Source organism: Pteronotus mesoamericanus, unplaced genomic scaffold (genome assembly GCF_021234165.1).
Source record: "Pteronotus mesoamericanus isolate MK-2021 breed Mesoamerican mustached bat unplaced genomic scaffold, CSHL_Meso_final contig_269, whole genome shotgun sequence".
NCBI lineage: Eukaryota > Metazoa > Chordata > Mammalia > Chiroptera > Mormoopidae > Pteronotus > Pteronotus mesoamericanus.
The window spans coordinates 3,701,893-3,724,451 of record NW_026555114.1 but is presented as its reverse complement, the minus strand read 5'-3'; the positions used below and the strand labels follow the sequence as shown (position 1 = coordinate 3,724,451).

At 36.7% G+C, this 22,559-nt stretch overlaps 1 protein-coding gene across 2 annotated transcripts in view; it reads left to right on the top strand.

Annotated features, from left to right (window-relative positions):
- KANSL1 (KAT8 regulatory NSL complex subunit 1) overlaps window positions 1–22,559 on the top strand; it is a 152,360-nt gene that overhangs the window by 98,634 nt on the left and 31,167 nt on the right. For both annotated transcript variants that reach the window (XM_054574891.1, XM_054574890.1), the window contains exon 5: window positions 10,459–10,563. In XM_054574891.1, coding sequence (XP_054430866.1) covers window positions 10,459–10,563 — 105 coding nt within the window. The remainder of the gene's footprint in view (window positions 1–10,458; window positions 10,564–22,559) is intronic.

Genomic DNA, 22,559 nt, shown 5'->3' with positions numbered 1-22,559 from the left:
GCCTGATGTTGCTTAGCGTGGTGCAGGCATCACTGCTAGGATATAATGTGAAAATGAACATCCGTTTAAAACAAAACAGTTTCTATACCTGGGCTAACAGGAAACATAAGAAAAAGACTGAGTAATGTGTTCCATTGAGTATAACTGTCACCTTTGTTACATTTATGGAAAAGTGGTGATGACTGAAGATTTTCATCTTGCCATTTTACATAGATGTGTTCTGTTTTACTGGGTAACTAAGCTTCCTTTGCTCTCTTGGGGCAAACTAGGATTTTTCCTGAAAGATTGTTTAGGCAAAATTAGGCATTGCTTATTAGGATTTTGATTTTTCTGTGTCCCCTTATCTGCAGAGGGCTGATTCTTACCACATAGCTTTTATCTGTGTAGAAACTGTGTACAGTTTTCCTTCTTATAAATGAACTTGAAAAGAGTCTTCAGCTCTGTTTGGGTTTGACTGAGGGATAAATGCCTGGAAAAGAAATTCATTCAATGAATAGTTGGGTGTCTACTATGTATGTACCAAGCACTATTCTCCTTAGTGAGGTCACAGTGGTAAATAAAAATTACAATTTTCATGAAGCTTATATTCTTCCAAGGTATTTTTGTATTAGCTTGATGTAGTTAAGCTTCATGATTGGACACATGGGTCTAAATGAAGAGCCTACTGTTCCTAGAAATGACTGTCACAACACATTTTGTCCTACCTTAGTGCCAGTCAAAGCCTTCACAGAAAGTTGCTATACTGTGAACATTAAATTAATTAGTGGGCCAAAAATTAAAAGGATGGCCAATTGACAAGATGAAAAAAATGATGAGAATTTGAAGTAAAAGTTTTACAGCCCCCCTTTAAGCTTTTATTCCAAAAATTCCACTGGAGTGTTCTTTTAGTTTTTTTACAAAATGGTCTAGGTATTATTCTCCAAAAGTTCAGTAGAATGTGCTATAATTGAGGACAAAGTCCAGAGGACTTAGCTTAAAAAAAAAAAAAATTCTAACAACTTTAAAAATTAGCTTGAATAAGTTAAAACTAAAAATATTCATTAAGGGTGCTTTCCTTAGCTCTTCTTCACAAGGGAAATTGAGTGAGATTTGTAGAATGTAAGCTGGAATGGTGATGGGAATAGCTAGGCAATGACTGGACATTCCTATTCTGATTGAAGAAGGGCGGGGAATCTTGCTCTGTCAAGGATATGTCTTCAGTGTCTGTTTCTAGGTTATGTTAGTCTTACCAGTAGTTGAGTGGGAATTTCCATATTTGAGAACAAGTGTCTCCTAGTAACAGCTGATATTAGTGGTAGTCATATTTGTTACTTTATTTTATTTTAAAATTTTTGTTGCTTTATTTTGTATTCATGAATAAATGTGTTTATATGTGCATATATTTTGTTAGTTTCCCTGTTATAAAATACTGTATTCCAAGACTTGAAGATGCTATCGACTCTTAGATGCAGCATTATTTTATGTGCCACTAACAAATGATTTCAATTAAACTAAGACATATTATCAGTTGTTAAGGTGCATTCTGATGTCAAAGATGTTAAAATGTGAAAAAGTACATCTTAGAATGGATGAAAAACTGTTAGCAATTCTGAAGAAACTTGGAAAATAAAGGAAGTACACCTTTCTCTGTACCTTTCTCTCAGTTTTGCTGTGAACCTAAAACTACTCTAAAAACCAAAATAACAAAACTCAAAATCAAAATTAACATTATAAACATTTGATTATATGTTCTTCCCTTATTTTTTTCCTGTGCATATGGGACCCTGAGCACTTTTCCATCTTTCTTTTTTTAACATTTTTACTGGCTACATTTTACTATTTTTCTTCGTTATTTTAATTATGCATTAAAATAAAATAATACAAACATTCCTCAGAGATATTGCAGGTTTGGTTCTAAACCACCTCAGTAAAGTATCTCGATAAAGTGGATCATGATCTTTTTGCTGGTGGAGGGTCTTCTTGCCTTTACTTTGTAAAAACTGCAGCATCTGTGATCTGCAATAAAATGAGGTATGCCTGTATTATAAAGAATTCCATAATAAACATCCTTACCTAAGTCACAACATAAATACTTTTATGTTTTTTATTTATACTTGAGAAGTTTTTTGACAATATGCCTCAGTTTACAGTCTCACTAGCTGTGAGAGAAGTCTCTTCACTTTTGGTTCCTGTTTGTTCTTTAGCTCATAACACAGTGATAATGACAGAGCAGTTTTGGGAAACATTGAAAAGTCGTAGATATTTCTAAATATCTGTGAAGTAGTTATTCTGGAGTTTTAGGTATATATTGATTATTCAAGAGTTTTATCATGCAGGGCATAATGTATTAAGCACCAGACTTGACTTGGTAGTAGTTCTCCTGGTTCTAGTCCTGGTTTTGCTACCATATAGCTGTATAACCTTGGAAAGAAAAGTTACTGAACATTTCTGAGCATCATTTTCATGGTCTGTACGGTAAGCCATTCTAGATTCTAATGTATTTTCTTTGCAGTGTGAATACACGATGTCTGTTACAAAATTGTGACAGGAAGGGTAAAAGTAGAATGGTAATCCCAGTAAGTAATATGTCAAGAAAATTAACAACTTTATTAAATACTTGTATTTATACAGTGTCTTTTTAAAACAAATGTATTAGTTTCCTGGGGCTGCCAATGACAAAGTTGCACATATAGGGGAGGGCAGTAAATGTAAAACAACAGAAATTTATTTTCTTATAGTTTCATAGGCTAGAATTCTGAAACGAAGTAGGGCTATGCTCTTAATGAAGATTCCGGAGAATAGTCCTTCCTTGGCTCTTCTTGAGCTTCTGGTGGTGGTGGTAGTCCTTGGTGTTCCTCAGTTTATATTGCATCACTCCAATTTCTGCTTCCATGTTCACATGACTGTCTCCTTTCTCACTGTGTCTGTGTCTTATAAGGACAACAGGTCATGTTGGGACTTAGAGAGCCCACTAAAGGGCTCTGTTTAACTTGATCACATTTGCAAAGTCCCTATTTCCGAATAAGGTCACATTCGTAGAGGGTGATAAAATGCTGGGTGATAAAAATTTTGGGGAAATACACTATTCCACCCAGTATAACAAGCATTCTACCCAAAGATATATTACCATGCATTACTATAATAATAGAAGCCTTGGAACATGTACTAAGCATTCACTAGATGCTGTGTTGAGCATTTTACTGTTGTTCTCAAATTTAAAGATAAACAAATGGACGGTCAGAGAGATCGAGTAGTTTTTTCATGGTCCTACTGCCAAATGAGTGCAGAGCTGAGGTTTGAGAATCTGACTTTGTTGCTCAAGTTAGCAGTTGCTTTAAGTGCTTGACTATCTGAGTTACAGAAACAGTAGGTTTTGCCCTTACCGTGTTGATCAGTGGGTTGGGCGCCGTCCCACAGAGGGCCACCAGTTCCATTCCTAGTTGAGGCACATGCCTGGGTTGTGGATTTGGTCCCAGTCGGGGCACATACAAGAGGTGCTTAATGGATGTTTCTTTCCCTGCCCTTCCCCTCTCTCTATTAAATAAACAAACAAATAAATAAAATTTTAAAATAAATAAATAAATTTTTAAAATAAATTTATTTTAAAAAATAACAAAGAAACAGCAGGTTTTTAACCCCCTATATTTTTTAGTAAAGTGGGTTGACGTTCCCAATTCCCATCCTGCTCCAAGATTTTCCAGAATTGCCTGGGTTGTGCAGGTCTTTCACAAGACAAATTTAGGTTTGTCTTTTAAATAATTTGTCTTTAGATAGAGAATTGGAGGGTAGGGCCTTTTTTCTTTCTCTTTTTTTTTCTTTTTAAGGATTTACTTTGTTCCATATTAACTTTATTTATTTATTTACTTACTTACTTACGTAGTTATTTATTTTGAAGTGGTGTTTCCAAAAAAAAGAGTGTTTGAGAACTGCTAGGTGATTACCAATTTTTATTCTGGCAGAAATTTGGTATTACCTTCCAGGCTAAGTGAACCCTTAGAGTCTCTTATTTGGGACTAATGATTCCTGTTGCTCTTTTTGAAGGGATACAGTTTCTAGGAGTTCCTCTGTATTCTTCTCTGTACCTTGGTGATATTTTCTCAATATTTTGATATTTTCACAATTTTATATTCAGTCAGCCTATTTATAAAAAAATTCTCCTGTGCCTCAGAATGAGAAAAGAAAACCTTTTTTGAGCTTGCACTATTTATGCAAGTATGTTCATGTATTGGTTTGGCCAAAAAGTCCATTACGTTTTTCTGTAAAATAAAAGACATTTTCCATTTTTCACCAATAACTTTATTGATGTGGATATTTTGAGTATATCGGCTGTGTTCTGCGTGGTATAATGTTGATTGTTCTCAATTAATATTTTGTTTTGATTGCTATCTACCCCATCATGGAGCATTGTCCAGTGAGAAATCACCAACATGAAACTCCACAAACCACTTTGACGTGTTCAGTCAGTCGCAGCACCTTCTCCATACACTACACAAATCTTTCTTTGCGTTTCAGTTGTGTTTTTACCTTTCTTGAAGTAATAAAGCATAATATGCCAAAAATGTTGAGTATTTTCTTGCATCTTCAATATTAAAATGGCCACATAAAAATTCACCAATTTTGATGTTTTTTTTACATACGCCGATATGACAGCTGTCAAAAATAAAACCTAACAAAATTGTTTCATGTGAAATTAAAGACAGCTAAACACTACTAGAGACATCTTACAGAAAAAAAAAAAACAAATTTTTTGGCCAACCCAGTGTGTTGTTTAATGCATAGAGCAAATCTAACAGCTCAAAAGGCTTGTATATGGCAGAGCTAAATTTGAACTCAGGGCTATTTATCTGACTCTAAAACTTGAGGGGGAGGGTATAAGGGACCAAGTGGAACCTGTTACTTGAGATTTCTTTCTCTTAATACACAGTCTTTATCCATGCCTAGTACAAAACATTATATGAATCCCCTTTTTTAATCCACATTTTTTATCCCTTGTGCTGACTGATGTGTGAAATGACACAGCATTTGCTAGTAACTTGGGGTGGAAGCATTAGGAATGAGAGGAGAAAGCATTGGAGCTGTCTTGGGTAGAAAAGGGGCACAATGGGAATAGCAAAAGCCTAGAGCACCTTTGTCTTTAAAATTGATGTAGAGTGAGGCATTATGGACAACTATGTCTTCTCTAGGTAGCTCACAATGGTTCCTGTCTAATAAGTCTCCAGTGAGGTCTTAAGATGAGTAAGGAATATTGACCTACTTGGAATGAAATAGGGGAGTGACTGTGAAATTGAATCTTAACTCAAGAGGTGATTTTTTTTTTTTAATCTTGTACTTTAACTCCATACATTATCTAAAATTGGTAAAGGGGGAAAAAAATAAATCCATGTATACAATTTAGTTTTCTCTTTGCTGGTTTTGCCTTGTCTTTGTAATCAAACTGAGCGTAATCCCTTTTCCCATTTCTTCTATTTTCAGTTTTGGCTTCCTTCCTTCCTCCCGTCCCTCCCTTCCCCCCGTCCCTCCCTTCCCCCCTCCCTCTCTCCCTCCCACTTTTCACATATGTAGGACAGCTTTGTGTTTTTGCAGAGGAATAATTTATTAAAGCTGTATTACAACTATATGCACCCATCCCAGTTCCTTTGGTCCTTATGTAGGAGTTGTCTAGGCCTGGGCAGCCCAGGTATGATCCTGGTATGACTCAGGGAGTGGTGGTGAAGGATAGGGAGACTCTTCTCAGCCTTTTTACCTTGGCATCTACTAGTTGCTATGTAGCTTTGAGGTTATTGCCACCTGGGGCTGATGCCATAGCCATGCTGAATTGATCTAGTGTAAACTCAGAATGTTAGAGACCCAGCTTGGAGTTGCCATGACAGGTGTGGAGCAGAACTTTATGAAGTTTCCTTGGCTAATAATAATCTTTGCTTTCATGGCTTTTAACTATACTAAGTATATTTTACAGAATTTTAAGTAATCATATAGACATCTTCTGTAAAGCCCTACTTCCATCAGCCTTTTCTTCACTTAGGCTCTACCTGTTTTCTGCTCTCACATCATCATTTCTAAACTTCTGTGGCACTGTCACTGTAATACTTTGCCTACTTGTCTATTCCAGGTAGATAAAGATAAGCTCTTTTGAGTGGAATGTACACAGTCTGGCACAGATAACGCCCCTTTTTAATTACAAAATGATAAGCATGTAACTCTGTAACATAACAATATCACACCCAAACACACCATGTGACATTTTAGGTGAAATGTTCTAAATAAAAATATAAATTATTGCACCCATGTTATTACCCTACCACCCACACTCAAGCAGGTGTTACTTCTGCTGAACCCTGTATTCTTTATTTTATTAAGGTTTCACATCACGCAGCACATAGTAGACACTCAATGAATGTCACCTGAATGGATGAATTTTAGTTATTTGGATGCTTCCTATTTGCTCATCCTCTTTTTAGTTGCTTTCATTCTTTTTGTTATGAGGTACAGTATAAGGAATCTATTGGTTGGTTTTATGTGCTATAGTGAACATAAATATTTTAGGGGGGAAGGATGACAGTATATGTATAGATCATTGTTAGCTGCATCAGCATAGCACCTGAGTACATATTTACAATAGTAGATTTTATTAGAACCAGTGGGCATTGAAAAGATCTCTGAACAGATCAATGGGAACTCCATTCTTGTTGCAAAGGCCCAAAACCTTGGCTGGGTCTCTTCACTCATTTCCCTCACATCCCAAGAAGTACATTTGCATTGCTGATTGATTCTGTCTTAAATGTAAATATCCAGAAACAATCGCTTCGGCCCAAGCAAGTACAGAGTGGGCCAAAAGTAGGCTCACAGTTGTTCATATGGAAATACAATGGTTAATAAACGGTAATACAAGAATAAACTCAATTTTTCGCATAGTCACAACCATAAACCTTTTGCTCCACCCTGTATTTTCTCCTTCTCTGTTAACCACCCACTAGTCTTCACGTCAGCACAATAGCTAGATAGATTCTTAGGAACCATAAAAATAGTTTCCTGTTTCTGCTTAAAACTTCTCAGTGAGTTCGCATTTGAGAAGAAAAGCTGAAATATTCATGAGTTACCAGGCAGGCACTGCAAGATTAACTCACCTTCCCACTTGTTCTGATTTAAGCTCCTACCATGAACTCCACTCATTCATTTTACGTCAGCATACTGAATTCCTTACAGTTCTTAAAATCATCAAGCTGGCTCCAACCTTGAAGCTTTTCCATTAGTCTTCCCCCAGGTGTCCCCAAAATGTGTTCTCTTGTTATTTAAGTGTTACCTTCTCAGCACAGTTTACCCTGACTGCCTAATAATGAAATAGTGCTCACTCCCACCTCTTAATACTCTCATTGTCCTTTACTTTTTCTCCCTCTTTTAACACCTTCTGATGTACTACATAAAATTTACTTATATCGTTTATTGTCTGTCATCCCCCATTATTAAAATGTAGGCACTTTGAAGGATGGGTTTGGGCCGGGGGGCAGGAAGGAAGGGATTTTGAGGAAGGTTGTGTGTCTCTTTTTGGACTTCCAGCATTGAAAATATGTTGATGAATGGATAAATGATGGCTTGAGTTGCATGAACAAAAGGAAGAGCAAAAGAGTAGTTAGACCAGCCTTTAGCCCTAGTTTTGCTATGGAATGGCCCATTGGCATGATCTTTGACCTGCATCATCTCCGGTCTATAAAATGATGGAGAATAAATACCTACCAAATCTTCTAAAGCTTTCTTACTGTGTCTTTGAAGTCGTTTAGGTGTTTTTTTTAAGAAATTACTCAGTAGTTTAAGGAAAAAGTTTTCTCTTTGGAAACGTTGCCTGTTGTATCCTGACTTAACTAAAAAATTGATGGAGTAACTTTATAACTAATTTAGGCTCTTGGCTATGCTTAATATAAACTTAATGTCTTCTTGTTCGAGGTAAATAATTTTTAACATAATCACTCAAAAAATAATTTTTATGCATTTTCTTTCCTGGGGTATGATTCTGCTAGGCAATGTGGGGGATTTCAAATATATTGTGGTTTGTTTTTCTTCTTCAAGAGCTTTCCATTTAGTATTTAAAACATCAAAGTGAGGCAACAATTAATAAAATAAATAATTTGACCCAAAGTTTTTCTCTACAAATGAGATTTAAAATACACAGAATGTAAGATACAATCATAGTGCTTTAGGAAGTTTGGAGATGTGAATAAAACAGGTAGGGGCTCAGTTAATCCAGGGACATTTTCTTGAAAAGAGGTGGGACTTGGATTTGACAAGCTTGTTGAAAGGACAAATGACATTTGGATAAATTTAAGAAAGGGGCAGAATCAATATGAATAAATACGTAAGAACAGGTAGTATTATAACCTTTCATTACATTTAGTTACATACTACTTTATAATAACCCCCACCTCTCAACAGCAGCAGCAACTTCATGTGTACATTAAAACATTTTCTAGGAGGTAATGAGATCGATACCACTAACAGTATTTGGAGATAGTAGTTGGAAATAGATAAGTAAGGTAGGGTTAGATTGTGTGGGACTTTGAATGCCAGTATGAGTTTGGGCTAGTTTTATACAGGAAATGGAGAGGTGGTTTCGGCTCTTAAGCAGGGAAGGTGTTGAATGCAATATTTTGAAAAGGGAGTTGTATGCAAGATAGCTGCTTTTCACAAATAGTTTTTACTTTGAAATGGTAAAATTTGTGAGGTGTACTTTATGCTTGTGATTGAGGCAAGAAAACATTTAGCAGCAGCAGTTCTGTTAGCCAGAGAAACCTCATTTTGAAGGCTAGGCCAAACATTTCTTTCTAATGACCTTTCCCTCCTAGAAGTCCTCACATCATTTCTGTGCAGGCTAGGTATGGTCTTTTTCCAGAATAGGTAAGTGTTGTTTTTCCTGCATTCAGGTTGGAGGAAGATGTTTTCCTTTTTTTTTTTAAACAGAGGTAAGAAAAATTGTTCTGTCGACCTTTCTTATTGCCCCCATCCAACCCCTTTCATCTCTTTTCATGCCCTGTTCATAGAGATTTTTGAGTTAGAAACACCCCCAGGGATGGATCGATTCGTTCATTGGCTTACAAGAACCTATGTTACGATGCCCTAGGGAGCCCATATCGGTACAGTCAAAATCTCTAGGCCCTGGAATCTATATTTTAGGATGTTTTCTGGAGGATTCTGATGCTGCATCCAGACTGATCTAGTTATTTTTTTCAGCTTAGGGTCTATGTTAGGACTTAACTAAGGGGAGCTATTTAAAAACCCAGACCCTCCCCTCAGAGATTCTGAGGAGCCTTGATGTTGGACCTGGGTAGATATCGTTTGATAAGTTTCCATAGGTGATTCTAATACAAATTTTTTGTTAAGGACTTGTTTTCAGTCAGATCTCCCTATTTTCTAGACCAAAGAAAGAGAACCAAAGACACAAAGTCCTGGTCACTCTGCATGCAAGTCCTTATTTTACACAATGTCATAACCTGATTTTGGTCACCTTTATTTGAATTCATGGGATATTCGCGCGCGTGCGTGTGCGTGCGTGCGTGCGTGTGTGTGTGTGTGTTTCTTAGGAAGCTAACTTCTGCCTTTATGAAATTGGGCCCATGCTAATTATGGATAGGATCTATGAAGTCATGTAAATTTCTTCTTACTTTTTTTTCATTTACTGGGGTGAATGTAAGATCTGAATTCGAATTGTCAATCAAGAAACTAATCTGGAGTAGTATTTATGCTTATGAGAAACAGATGCCTTTGGAACAGTCCTCCTCCCCACCCCCCAGCAGGTCTTGGTTTCTAATGTATATTACAGGGACTCTTCCACCTTTGTTTCATCCAGTAGTTTAGGTTGCTTGTCATTTGTTTCAGCTCATCATTTGTAATTGTAGCGCTTTCAGCTTGGTAACCTTTAAGTCACATTAGTGATCAGGTAAATTAAAAAGGCTGCAGTGCTGCTCTTAATATAGTATAGTCTGGTTGGTAATGCAGTGTAAAATACCATATACTCTGATAAAGATTCCAGATCTAAAAGATGCTAAATGGTAACAAGCCATGTACATCAGAACGTTCAAATGGAGGAAAGGAGAAACTTGGGTCTAAGTCTCAGGCCTTATTGATGGCTGTTGCTAGGCTTTATGTTCAGATAACTTCTGGGAAAACACAGCAAGTAAGAACAGGCCTCTGGGAAACCATTCCCCTTCCCCTCCAGTGGTGTCCAACCTGCAGTCTGTGGGCCACATGCAGCCCAGGATGGCTGTGAATGTGGCCCAACACAAAATTGTATATTTACTTAAAACATTATGAGGCATTTTTGAGATTACAGTGTATTTAATGTGTGGCCCAAGACAACTCTTCTTCCAGTGTGGCACAGAGACACCAAAAGGTTGGACACTCCTGCATCTAACCCTTTTGATATTAACTTTTAAATTAAATTTGTAACTTTTAATACCACTCACTTGTGCTGTTTTTCTTTGTGTCCTGTAGGGGTTGATAGTTCTTGGAGAGGCGCCTCCTCCAGAACATGCAACAGTAGACTTACTTCTTCCACTTAGTTCTGAGGTGAAGGCAGATCACGGGAATGATAAATTGGTAAGTATAAACACAGAAAAGGGGAAATGAGTGCAAATTTAGGGTGTAGCATGAGCACAGTTTATTGTTAGAAGGATCCTTGCATTGTCTGGAAGAAGGGTACTGTATTCTCTTTTATCAATTGGCTTTTAAAGGTCGAATTGCTGAATAGGGCAGTACACAGCTCCTCCTACAGCTGTGTGGCTGGCCTTAGGATTTCAAAGGCAGTGCCTAACTCTGAAGACAACACAGCCAGAGCATTGTAGCATTATGAAGTATTACTGGGAATCAGGAGAACATGTGGCTATGGCTCTTTTGACAAGTAAGGTAACTTTTCTCGGCCACTATAAAAATCAAAAGGTTGGACTAGAGGTTTAACTCAAAAAGATACTGAAAGTGTTATATTTTATGAGTTACCCCCTCTAATTCTATAAGGAGGATACCACTGCCATTTTCTGTAATCTTCTGGATCCTGTTTCTCTCAACACCAAGGTTAATTCCTTTTCTTTCTGATTTCCAGAAGCACTCCTTTGTTTCTTTACTTTTTTACTTTCCCCTGAAAGTCACTGGCTTTTATGAATATTTTCATTTCTTGATTTAAGCAATTTGTTAGAAATTCCAAAGTCCCATGACAGTTGTTTGGGAAGCCAGTAAGCATTGCTGACTCTTTAAATTGTGGGTTAAACCAACTTGTCTTCTTGCCTCTGCACATCAGCAAAGCTTGCTGTCCTTTATCATTATCCTTGTTAGTAGGAACTCATGCGATACAGTGAAAAGTAACTTTCCTAATGAGAGAGCTTAAAGAAAGCCAGCCACTGAATGCTAGGGGTAAGTGTGACGACATCAAGAGATTCATGGTTCTTCACTGGAAAGTAGTTTTAAATAAATTAAAGAGCAGAATGCTGAATTTTGCTGCTATTCAATCTACAGACTTTTAAAAAGTCATTGTGCAACTGTTTCAGTGATTGCTCTAGCCAGGATAAAATTTGTTGCAGGTGAGACAGAACACATTAGTAAGTTGAAAGGTTAGCTGGTGCTGGTGGTATGATAATTAGAGGAAACATGAGACTAAAGCATATATGATTGGGAGTAAGTTTTATGTATTGTATTTGTGCACAGTATTTATGGATTCCAAAATTTTTCTGATAATCTTCTGTATTTGTGTTTTTCTGGTAATTTTCTATATTCAGCATTTGTGGAGGATAGGACATAATAATAGTCTCACTGTGTTATTGATTCTCATTGTTATATTTTACACACATTCACATATATACGCATGCATGCTTCTCACTCATGGACTTGTCTGTTTCCCTACCCACCATTTACTTGTATGTGTATAACCCATATTAGATTGTAAAATTACTGAATATCAAGACCATCTTTATCATTGTGTTGACCATAGTAGTTTCTGATTGACTAAAATTGATAATAAGAATGAAAACTAGTGTACACTGCCACTCTATGTCTTGAAGGAGAGGTTAATCTTCAGAAAGTGTCTTTCTGGTATACACTGCCACTCTATGTCTTGAAGGAGAGGTTAATCTTCAGAAAGTGTCTTTCTGAAGGAAACAGGCAGACAGAAGGCAGTACATTTCCATTGTTTATTGCAGCAATTTATCCGTATGCTGCAAGAATTTTTAAAACATGCAGTACCTGACTATCTGATCTGGGACACTGACCTCTTATCCCTTAGGTTGCCAATTTAGAAAATGACAATAGCCAGCACAACAATAACCATCCAGTATGAATGAATCAAAATTATACCTATTTCTTTGTCAGAGAAGCCAAAAATACATTTTTTTAATATGCCGCAGAATTTTAATAGTTGATGTGTTCCATGAGATGAAAAATGTTGAAAATCACTGGTTTATTGTATTTGTGGGTGGGCTGCAAAGCATGATTTCTTAAAAGACATTAAACAAGTTGAAGGTCCTTCATTTTTTTAAAAACATGTCAAATATTTGAATAGTGTGCCTAACATGTTAATTGCTGGGCAGTTTTTCACTGTAGGAGGGCACTATGTAGTTTTGCTTTAAAAAGCCTTAGGTCATATTTGGCAGGGGCAGTTGTAAATTTTCATACATTTAACTACTCTCTTTTCCCTTTTTTCCAAAATAGAAGTATTTATTGCCCCCCATCCCAATTTGAAGAACTTGTGGTTTAAAAATAATTATGTCAGAGGTATTTTTAGTTTTGTTGTGTTTATTTTCTGAAACTTACCACGATTAACAACAAACGAATTTTTTTAACCATCAAAATACAGTTTCAAGAAGTAAGACATAATTATCAAAAAATCCATAGTGGCTGATTAAGGTGGGAATGTTGGCATAATTGGTAACAGTATCTTGATACCTATAATTGACTTATGCATGTAGTTATTGAAAGGAATAGTGCTGCTGCCGTGGCTGGTGTGGCGCAGTAAATTGAGTGCCAGCCTACTAACCAAAAGGTCATAAGTTCGATTCGCAGACAGGGCACGAGACTGGGTTGTGGGCCAGACCTCCAGATGGGGAGTGTGAGAGGCAACTGTGATTGATAATTCTCTCACACATTGATGTTTCTTTTCCTCTCTTTCTCCCTCTCTTCCCTTCTCTCTATAAGATCTTAAAAAAAAAAAAAAAGGAAGGAGGAGCGCTGGAATGAGATTACTTAGTTGCATACAAACTATAACCTTTGGAGTTACATTTTCAACTAGACACAAATCAATTTTAGCTCGAACAAATCAACCTTAGTTCTAAAGATAAAACACCCAACTTAAGGCATCTGGGACACTAATCAGTTTTAAATAGTAAGTAAAACAAAGTTAAATAATTTATGGAGATCATATGACCTTTAAGTGGGCTCATTAGATAATGTTCCAGTGTTACACTGAAAGGACACAAAATCATCTTTTTGCCTCATTTCTAAAATGAATGACTTTTTTCCTCTTTAAACAGAACTACTTATATATCTGCATGTGTTATGAGCACAGTATAGATATTGCTGAAACTAAGTTATTCTAAGGGGGCCCAGCCTGTGATCAAAAACACCAGATGCATGGGCGAGCCTTTCTTGAGCCCATTGAGACAAGCAAGCAATATTCCCTGAGATGGGAAAGTGAGTTCTGTTTTTTTACCACATAGTATTGGGGGAGAGGAAGGAAAGGTCTAAGGATGAACTCCTAGGAAAATGCTCCCCTCCCCACCGCCACCAAACTGCTTCAGTCAGACTTCTAACTCAGAGGGTAGTTTGAAAGGTAAGAGTAGATAGAGGAGAGAAACTAAGAGCCTGTGGCTTTGTAGCTGCCCATAAACTGCGTTGATAAACTGTTAAGAAATAAACCTCTTCTGAACAAAGAGGGTGTGTTTCCCGGAAAGAGGGAATGTGAAAAGTCTTTGAGGTTTTTTCTTTGGTGTTCTGAAACATGTCCTTTACCTCTTCCTCCTCCCTCCAATAAATAATAGTCCCATTTCCCCCAATTAAGAAACAGGAGCAAAAAGAGCTAACTTGGAACCTATGTGTGTTACTAGATATGTGAAGAATGTGTTTAAAAAGTATCAAAGAAAGTCAACACAATTTCAGACAAAAAAAATATCAGATGAGGGCCTCCTCAGCCCTGTGGAACAGGATATCTGGAACTCACTTAGAGAGCCACAATATCATTGGCTTGTATAGCTGGAAATTGAAAGAGAGGATGGTGGCAAAGATAGAGAGTCATGGTAGTAGGGAAGGTCTTCGCCCCATAATCTATATAAATCCCTCTCAAATCTTAATCTAAGCCATGAACTGCACAAAACTCAGGGAAGATTTGATAAGAGCCTAGTAGAAAGCAACAGTTGGTAGGCTGGAAAGAGTTGAGCAGAGAATGTAGTTTGCCTAGAGCGAGGAAGATCAGAATTTGGAGTTTGAAACCAGACAAGACTTGGTAAACACCCTGGGCCTCATTGATACCAAAGAAGACCCATGCTTTAGAACTTAAAAAGACTTTCCCAGGACTAAATGACTCACTTAGAAAATTAAGGAGAAATCCAAAATAGACTCCAGGATGTTTCTATGAAAACACAAAACCAGTTCCACAGAATCAATATTTAGTTGGTTTCTATCCAATTAGAAATTTGCCTGCTAGGACAAAAATTAACACACTTCAGGAAGATTAACTGAATTCAAATTTTCTATAATATATCATTCACAGTGTCTGTATATAATAAAATTCATTAAGGCATATCAGTAAGTAACAAATTTTTTTTTAAAAAGGAAAAGAACCCCTCCTCACCCCCAAAAATCAATAAATAAGAAAATACGCCCTTAGTCATGAGAATGGTAGTCAGTAGAAACTGGTATTAAAATGATTCAGAAGTTGGAGTTAGGAAATAAAGACTTAAAAGCAGCTAATAAAAATATGATGATTTCAAGTAAAAGATAAAAAGCAAATACATGGAGGAATCTCAGCAGAGAGATGAGAACTGAAGAATCAAATGGAACTTGTAGAAAAAATTGTAGAATTGAAAAGTTCAGTATCTGAATAAATTTACTGTATTTCAGAGCAGATTGAAAACTACTACAAAAGAAAGGGTCAGTGAAAATAACAGAAGGTCAATAGAAATTGTTGAATACAAAGAATGGAACACTGAATGTAGAGATTTTCGGGAATGATAGTCCCAGGAAACAGTAAATACGTATAGGTCAAGTTCCAGAAGGAGGAGAAAGAGGACAGTACCGGGAAAAAAAAATTTGAGGAAATAATGATTGGATATTTGAATGAGAAACATCAATTTACAGATTCAAGAAATTCAGAGAATAGTAAATAGGAGAAAACATAATAAAAAGTGGTGAACATCAGGTGAAGAAAATCTTGGAAGTAGCCAGAGGATAAAAAAGGTACATTTTATATAACAGAACATTAATAAGGATTGGTGACTACTTATCAGAAACAGTGGAATGAGACATTTAAAATGGGGCCATGCTGCTCAACATCTGTAACAGCAAAAACATTTTTTCTTTAAAAATTAAGTGTCATTTTCAGATAAAAGCTGAGAAAATTTGTTGGCAGAATATCTACTTGAACAGATCTCTTTAGGTTGAAGCAAATAATATAAGGTGGATGCTTTAAATATATGAAGTGCAAAATATATGTAGCTAAAAGAATACAAATATATAATCATATTTGGAAAATTTAACACTTCTCACTCATTGATGGAATGACTAAACAAAAAAAAAAAAAAAAAAATCCATGAGGACATAAGAGATCCAAACACTACCAACCACCCTGACGGGATAGACATTTGCAAACTACCCCTTCTCCTCATACTTCCAATACCTTCTTTTGTAAAGTAGGAATAATACTTCAGGTCCGTAATCCTTTATCTGCATTTCTAAAATTCGAACATCCCTGAGAACCAAAAGTGCTTTTTCCCCTAAGTTGTGCATCTAATTCATTTGGTGGCAAAAGTTGACCTGAAGTGATACTTATAAGACTTTATAGTTTTAGTTAATGATACCTTTTGAGGCATAAATATTAATATTTTTTATTTTTTAAAATTAAGGCTTTATTTAGAGTAGTTTAAGGTTGACAGCAAAATTGAGGGGAAGGTATAGAGATTTCTCACATACCTCCTGCCCCCCATGCATGCATAGTCTCTCCCTCCCATTGTCAACATTCCCCAAGAACTCTACATTTGTTACAGTTGAACTTACATAGACGCATCACAATAGCCCAAAGTCCATAGTTTACATTACAACTCACTCTTAGTATTGAATTTTCTTTTTTAAGATTTTATTTTTTAGAGAGAGGTGAAGGAAGGGTGAAAGAGGGAGAGAAGCATCAATTGGTTGCCCTTCATAATGTACCCCTACTGGGGACTGAACCTGCAATCCAGGCATGTAACCTGACCGGGAATCAACGTGGCAGCCTTTTGCTTTTGCAAATTGAGGCCCAGCCAGCTGAGCCATACTGGTCAGGGTGGTGTTGAACTTCCGTAACACATCTTCCCTCAAAAGGTCTTGGGGTAGTGGGTGTGGCTTTGTTCCTACCTCCTTAGGGTTGATGGTGATTATTAAAGAAGCGTAATGTGTTTATAACAGGGTTCAGTCCACAATAAACACTTGATAAAATCTCATTGATGTTCCAGACTATACTGTGTGTCTAGGAAACACCTACCTATCATCAGAACCCAGGTATCTTCCTTTGAGGGCTTTGGATTCAACCAACAGGCATGCAGAAGAGTTTAGGGAGAATTCGCAGTTCTTTTATTAGAGGAGATCAGGAATGGTAGTTTCATTGTGAAGGATGTATTTACGCTGTGTTTTGTGGACCCAAGGATGGTGTCGGGAATGAGTTTCAGCAGGGAAGGTACTACATGTATAATGTAAAAAAGACTTGAGAGAGCCTAGCAATTCATAATAAATTTTGTTTTTATCTTAATGAGCTTATACTTACTTTATCCTATAGGTGATAGGAAGCCCGTAGGCTGATACCAGATTTGTATATGAACATTTCTTTTATTTTATTTGTTATCTTTTTTAAAAAAGATTTTATTTATTTTTAGAGAGAGGGAAAGGGAGGGAGACAGAGAGGAAAGCATCATTGGGTGGTTGCCTCTTGGACGCCCCCCTACTGGGGACCTGTCCCACAATCCAGGCAATGTGCCCTGACAAGGAATCAAACTGGCCAGCCAGCACTCTGTCCACTGAGCCACACCATCCAGGGCTCCTTTTTTTTTTTTTTTTTTTTTTTAAATTAATGATGCGTAAATATCCTTTTTTAAAAACTTTTTTAAAAACTTATTTTAGACTTAACAATAAGCTGCAAAAGTAGTACAGAGTCCCCACATAGCCTTTGCCCTGCTTACCCTTCTGTTTAAAAGTTTGTGTAACATTGAACAATGATCACAATTGGGAATTAACACTGATACAGGCCTATACAGATTTTATTTGAATTTCACTCTTTTTTTTTTCTCACTGTGTTCCTATTTGGTTCAAAACCCCTCATTGCTTTTAGCTGTCATATTTAAGTCTCCTCCAATCTGAGAGTTCCTTGGTCCTTGTCTCTCATGACCTTGACACAAAGTTATTTTGGTCAGTTATTTTGTGTGATGTTCCTCAAATCAGAGTTGCCCAATGTTTTCTCATTATTAGAGGTTATGCTTTTTTTTATAGTAATGCCGCAGAAGTGGTAACTGTGCCCTTCTTAGTACATCATGTTGTAGGTACATGCTGTTGGAAGTGATAGCTTTTTGGGTTTCTCCACGGTGGAGTTAGTATTTTTCTTTTCCTAATGAATGAGTATCATGGGAAGATACTATGTAATATTCTGTTCTCATACTTTAATCCACAGTTTCATCATCCACAAGAGGTTTTTGCCTGCATCCATTGTTGTTGTCATGTTTACTAAATGGTGATTTTCTATTTTCTGCATTTGTTACCTGGGATTTTGTTACGAAGAGCTGTCTCTTCTCCTTTATTTGTTTATGTAGTCATTCAGTTGTTCAGAATGGATTCGTGGATTTTTATTTAATGGATATAAACTATTACTACTATTATTTATTCAGTTGCTCTGATTGCCTCAGCTTTTGGCATTGAGACCTCCTTCAGATTGGCTCCTGTGTCCTTTCTACGTGCGTCTCTGCCCGTTTTGTTTTTTGTTTTGTTTTGTTTTGTTGAGCATTCACTTTCTGGCACACCAAGATGTTCTAGGTTCATTTTGCATTTTACCAGTTCCAGCCCTTGTTCCTTTTTTTCAGGATTTCAAAACCAAGATCTGTGTACTTAGTTGTTCTTATTGCTACTTGGTATCAGAGAAAGCTAGGAAATATATGTGTGTATGCTAGCACATGCACGCACACACATACCTATATTTACTTATTTACCTATCTGTATGTATGTTAAAAACCATGAGTTCATACTATTACCAGATGCTTACACCAGAGTCTTCCTCTTTTCTTACTGTACTTACCTGTTCAATCCTGATTCCCCATAAAGTTTTTTCATAATTGCCAACTCATACCCCTATGAGAAACATTTTTTAACCAGAGTACAGTATTGTGTACAGTATGTTAGCCCTATGACATACAGTGAAAATGCTTCCTGAAGTTATACTTTTCTTTCTCATACCTTTCAGTTTATGTAATTGTTTTGTAATAGTTAGGTTCTTTTGTTATTACAGTGTTCTACTTTTGGTGCCTTCCCGCCCACATGCACACACAGTAGTTGCTCTCTGTTGTTTATTTTTCAAGTATGTGAAACATTACTATAGTTCTAAGACACTGAGCTATCCAAAGGCTATCATCCCTACTACCTCCTTCCCCCTACTATCCCCTTTCCCCCTTCTTTCCATCCTGTTCCCACCTCCTATAGACAGTCAATTCCATTATTTCCTGGATTATCCTTCCTATGTTTCTTTTGAAGATTGGATTTGAAATTGAGGAGGGTTTGTTTTGTTTTAGGAAAAGCATTACTTCTGAGGCTTTTAACAAATGACTTCATTATTTGTATTTGTTTCTATTTGTAAAATAAACCTTGCTCTTTTACCCTTTCCTTACTTTGTGGAAGTGATGGGGATAACAAATGAAGGGTTAGGGCTTTGTCAGAAGACAGACATGCTAAAAATGTAAGCTTTAGATTTTTTTTTTTAACCCTAGGTATAATTTTCTTACCATTGGTTAAGCAGGAGCAACTTTATTCTCCTTGAAGTTTTACAGTCACCAGGGACAGATGAGTGAATGGTTCATGGGCCCATTGAGAGTTTTGAGGTGAAATGTAGAGGGATAAAGACTGGCTGGGGAGTATTTGATCCACAGTATTAAAAAACACTGACTGACCAATCAGTGTTTAGAACTTTTAAAATAAATTGGGCTTGGGATAAATCAAGCAATAAAAATTTATAAGACTGTTTTTGCAGTTCTTGTGTTTCTTAAGATTCCAAATGTATATTTTCAATGGTGTTGGTAAGTATAAATACTAGGTTTTGGTAGGCTTTGGACTTGGAACAGCATTATGTTGATTGAAATTTTTTAAAGTTAATAATTCAAAACTTTTCATAAAATTGTATAGACTTTTATTTAACATCAACATAACAGACATAGGAAAGCAAGGCACATAGTCCCATTTGACATGTGCAGAAATTGAAGCCTATATGTAAGTAACTTGGTGAAAGTGAATTCAGTTTTCCACTCCCAATTTAGCACAATTTCCTGGCCATGGTGCTGGTTCATGGAAATGAGTGGTATACTGTTTGTGGGCCAGCAATATTTTGGTGATTTTAAACAGGATTATGCTGAGTATCATTGAGCCATGGAGCTTCAAACATGAAATAGTTTATATAAAGTCAAAAAACTATAATTTATTTTGATACAGGACTAAATGTTGAATTCTTTACACCCAGTTAGCCTTTTTTTCAATTTTGTAATATTTGTCAAAAAGGCAGTAACTAACCAAAACAGCACTAAAGTTTTCTAGACAAACAGATGTCATGCATTTAAGAAAATATTTCAAGCAGTTATGATATGGCATTGGTTGATGATACATACACACATGCCTTGCAGGTAGAGTTTAATTTTATTATGTGTTTTTAAATATGTATGTTTGGGTTTTTACCCTTTTACTTTCTCTACTTTTGGTAAAATAAATCCAGTGGACGTTGGTTCTTAGACCCCAGAAAAATCTACCCCTTAAAACCTTAATTTATTATCTAGCTTTACTCTAAGGGCTCTTTGTCACACTTAATTTGGCCAAGAAGGTGGATGAGATGCCTGCCGTATATGAATAACAATTTGAATCTCACTGCTGTGTTAATCACTTATTTTACCACTGTGTGTGTATACTACTGGGCAGGGGATCACTTCGGTAACCCCCTAGCTACGTTTAAGTCCAAGATTGCCCTACAAGTAATCTCCTGGGGCGCTGCTTTGTGGAAACAAAAGGGTGGGTGTTACAGAAGCACTATGCCCTACCACTTCCAGTTTTTTTACTCTTTTCTTTATGGCTATGGGATGCATGTTCCCTCATGTATCTGAATGTCATATAAAATTCAAGAGAAGCTCTATGTAACTCTTACTTTCCAGATAGGAGAGCCTTAAATTTTTTCATCCTTTCTGCACTTTCCCATTGGATGACAGATATCTGAGTCATGCTTTAGTTTCCTGAAAATGCTAATGAGACAAACCACTGCAGTAGTAATGATTAAGCTTAAATTAGTGTGTGGATTTAATATTTGTGAAGTGTTGGTCAGTGTGTCTCTATTCTCTGTCTTCGTGGCTTTTTGGACTGTAGGATGAGGGAGTGTTGTTCAGCTTGTCTTACGGCATTGTGAGTGCGTTTAAGAGGCTCTAAGTGGTCCTAGTTGGTGTGGCTTGGTTGGAGCATCATCCTGTAACTGAAAGGGCATGGGTTTGATCCCTCATCTAGGCACATACTGGAGGCAACTAGACAGCGTTTCTCTCTCACATCTCTCCCGTCCTCCCTCTCTCTCTCAAAAGCAATGAAAAAAAAAAATGTCCTCAGGTGAGGATAAGTTAATAATTTAAAAGAAGAATGTCTTAAGTAAAATTACATGTGTTTGTGATTTTTTTAAATTGAGAGAGAGAGAGACATCAGTTTGTTCCACTTATTTATGTATTCATTGGTAGGTAGCCTTTTGAATGTGCCATGACTGGGGATCGAACCCGCCACCTTGGCTTATTGGGATGATGCTCTAACCAGCTGAGCTACCCAGCCAAGGCTGTGAGTTGTGGGGGTTTTTGTTGTTTCCCAGATGGGACACTGTTGGATGATTGGCAGTAATATTTTAAGTTTTTTGCGTTTGAGAGTGAGTGATGAATGCAGGTGCCCCAAAATGCCTTGCTTTTGGATCTCATTGTTAGTTCAGGATATCCCATGGTCTTTAAGCAGATTGTCCTAAATATTCAGTGCTTCCCTGTCTGGTTGGGACTGGAATCCAGGCACCTTCCCTCTCTGATGTTCATTTTCTTGATTGCTGTGTGCTTCTATGCCCTTGACAAACATTTCTGTGCTAAAAATGTTTTCCCTTTTGACTTCAATTTTAATTTGGGGGTTGAGTTATCTCCAGGAAATTTTGGGTTCCTCTAAGAAAATCCATGTAACTCACATTGAAGATCAATAGTATTTAAATATAGATACATCTCTTGGCATGAAAAACAACGTAGGCACTTAGTAGTAGTTGTTTGTAGGTGGTGAGATTACTGGTGATTTGTGCTTTTTTTCATTATTTAGACTTTCTATAAGAATGAGAAATTTGTTTGGAAGTAAGATTTTGTTAAAATACGGCAGTATTTTGTCTGGGCAGGTGTATCCTTGCAGTTAATTCCCCCATCATTCTTACAAAATAAATCTTAAATGGAGTCAGTCCATTACTAAACAGAGACCCATGTAGATATGTAAATCAGATCTGCCATGATATAATATTAAAAGCTGTTATTTAAAGTGAATGTAAAATTGATAGAGTTCTTGAGATCCATATACCAGCAAAAAGTTCATGATCACAGCAGTTTTGTGTTCCAAGAAAAATTCTTCATCTAAACCAGAACTTCTGAAGTCTGTGAAAGTTGTAACATGCCTGGAGTCATACATCTGCTAGCTAATGTTAACTTCAATATTAAATCCTTTAGATTTTCCAGTCCTTTGTCGTATTATAATACTTGTCTGGGCTTTTTGGAGTCCCCTCTGAATAGTAAATCCTCACTGGCAATTCAGGAGGGTATTTGGGTTTATCTGGGATCTTTCTTAATGCAAAAATACCTAAATAAAAAGAAAATTTCCTGACCCATCTGACTCTGTTGGTTGGGCATCAGAAAGGTCTTCAGTTCGACACCTAGTGAGGGAACATGCCTGGGTTTCAAGCTGGTCCCCAGTTAGGGCACATGCAAGAGGCAACTGATCACTGTTTTTCTCACATCAATGTTTCTCTGCCTCTCTTTCTCCCTCCCTTCTGTCTCTTTGAAAATAAATAAATAAAATCTTTAAATATAGAGAAAATTTCAGAATAGTTTTACCTCTGTTACACTATTTTTGTCTTGTCATTATCT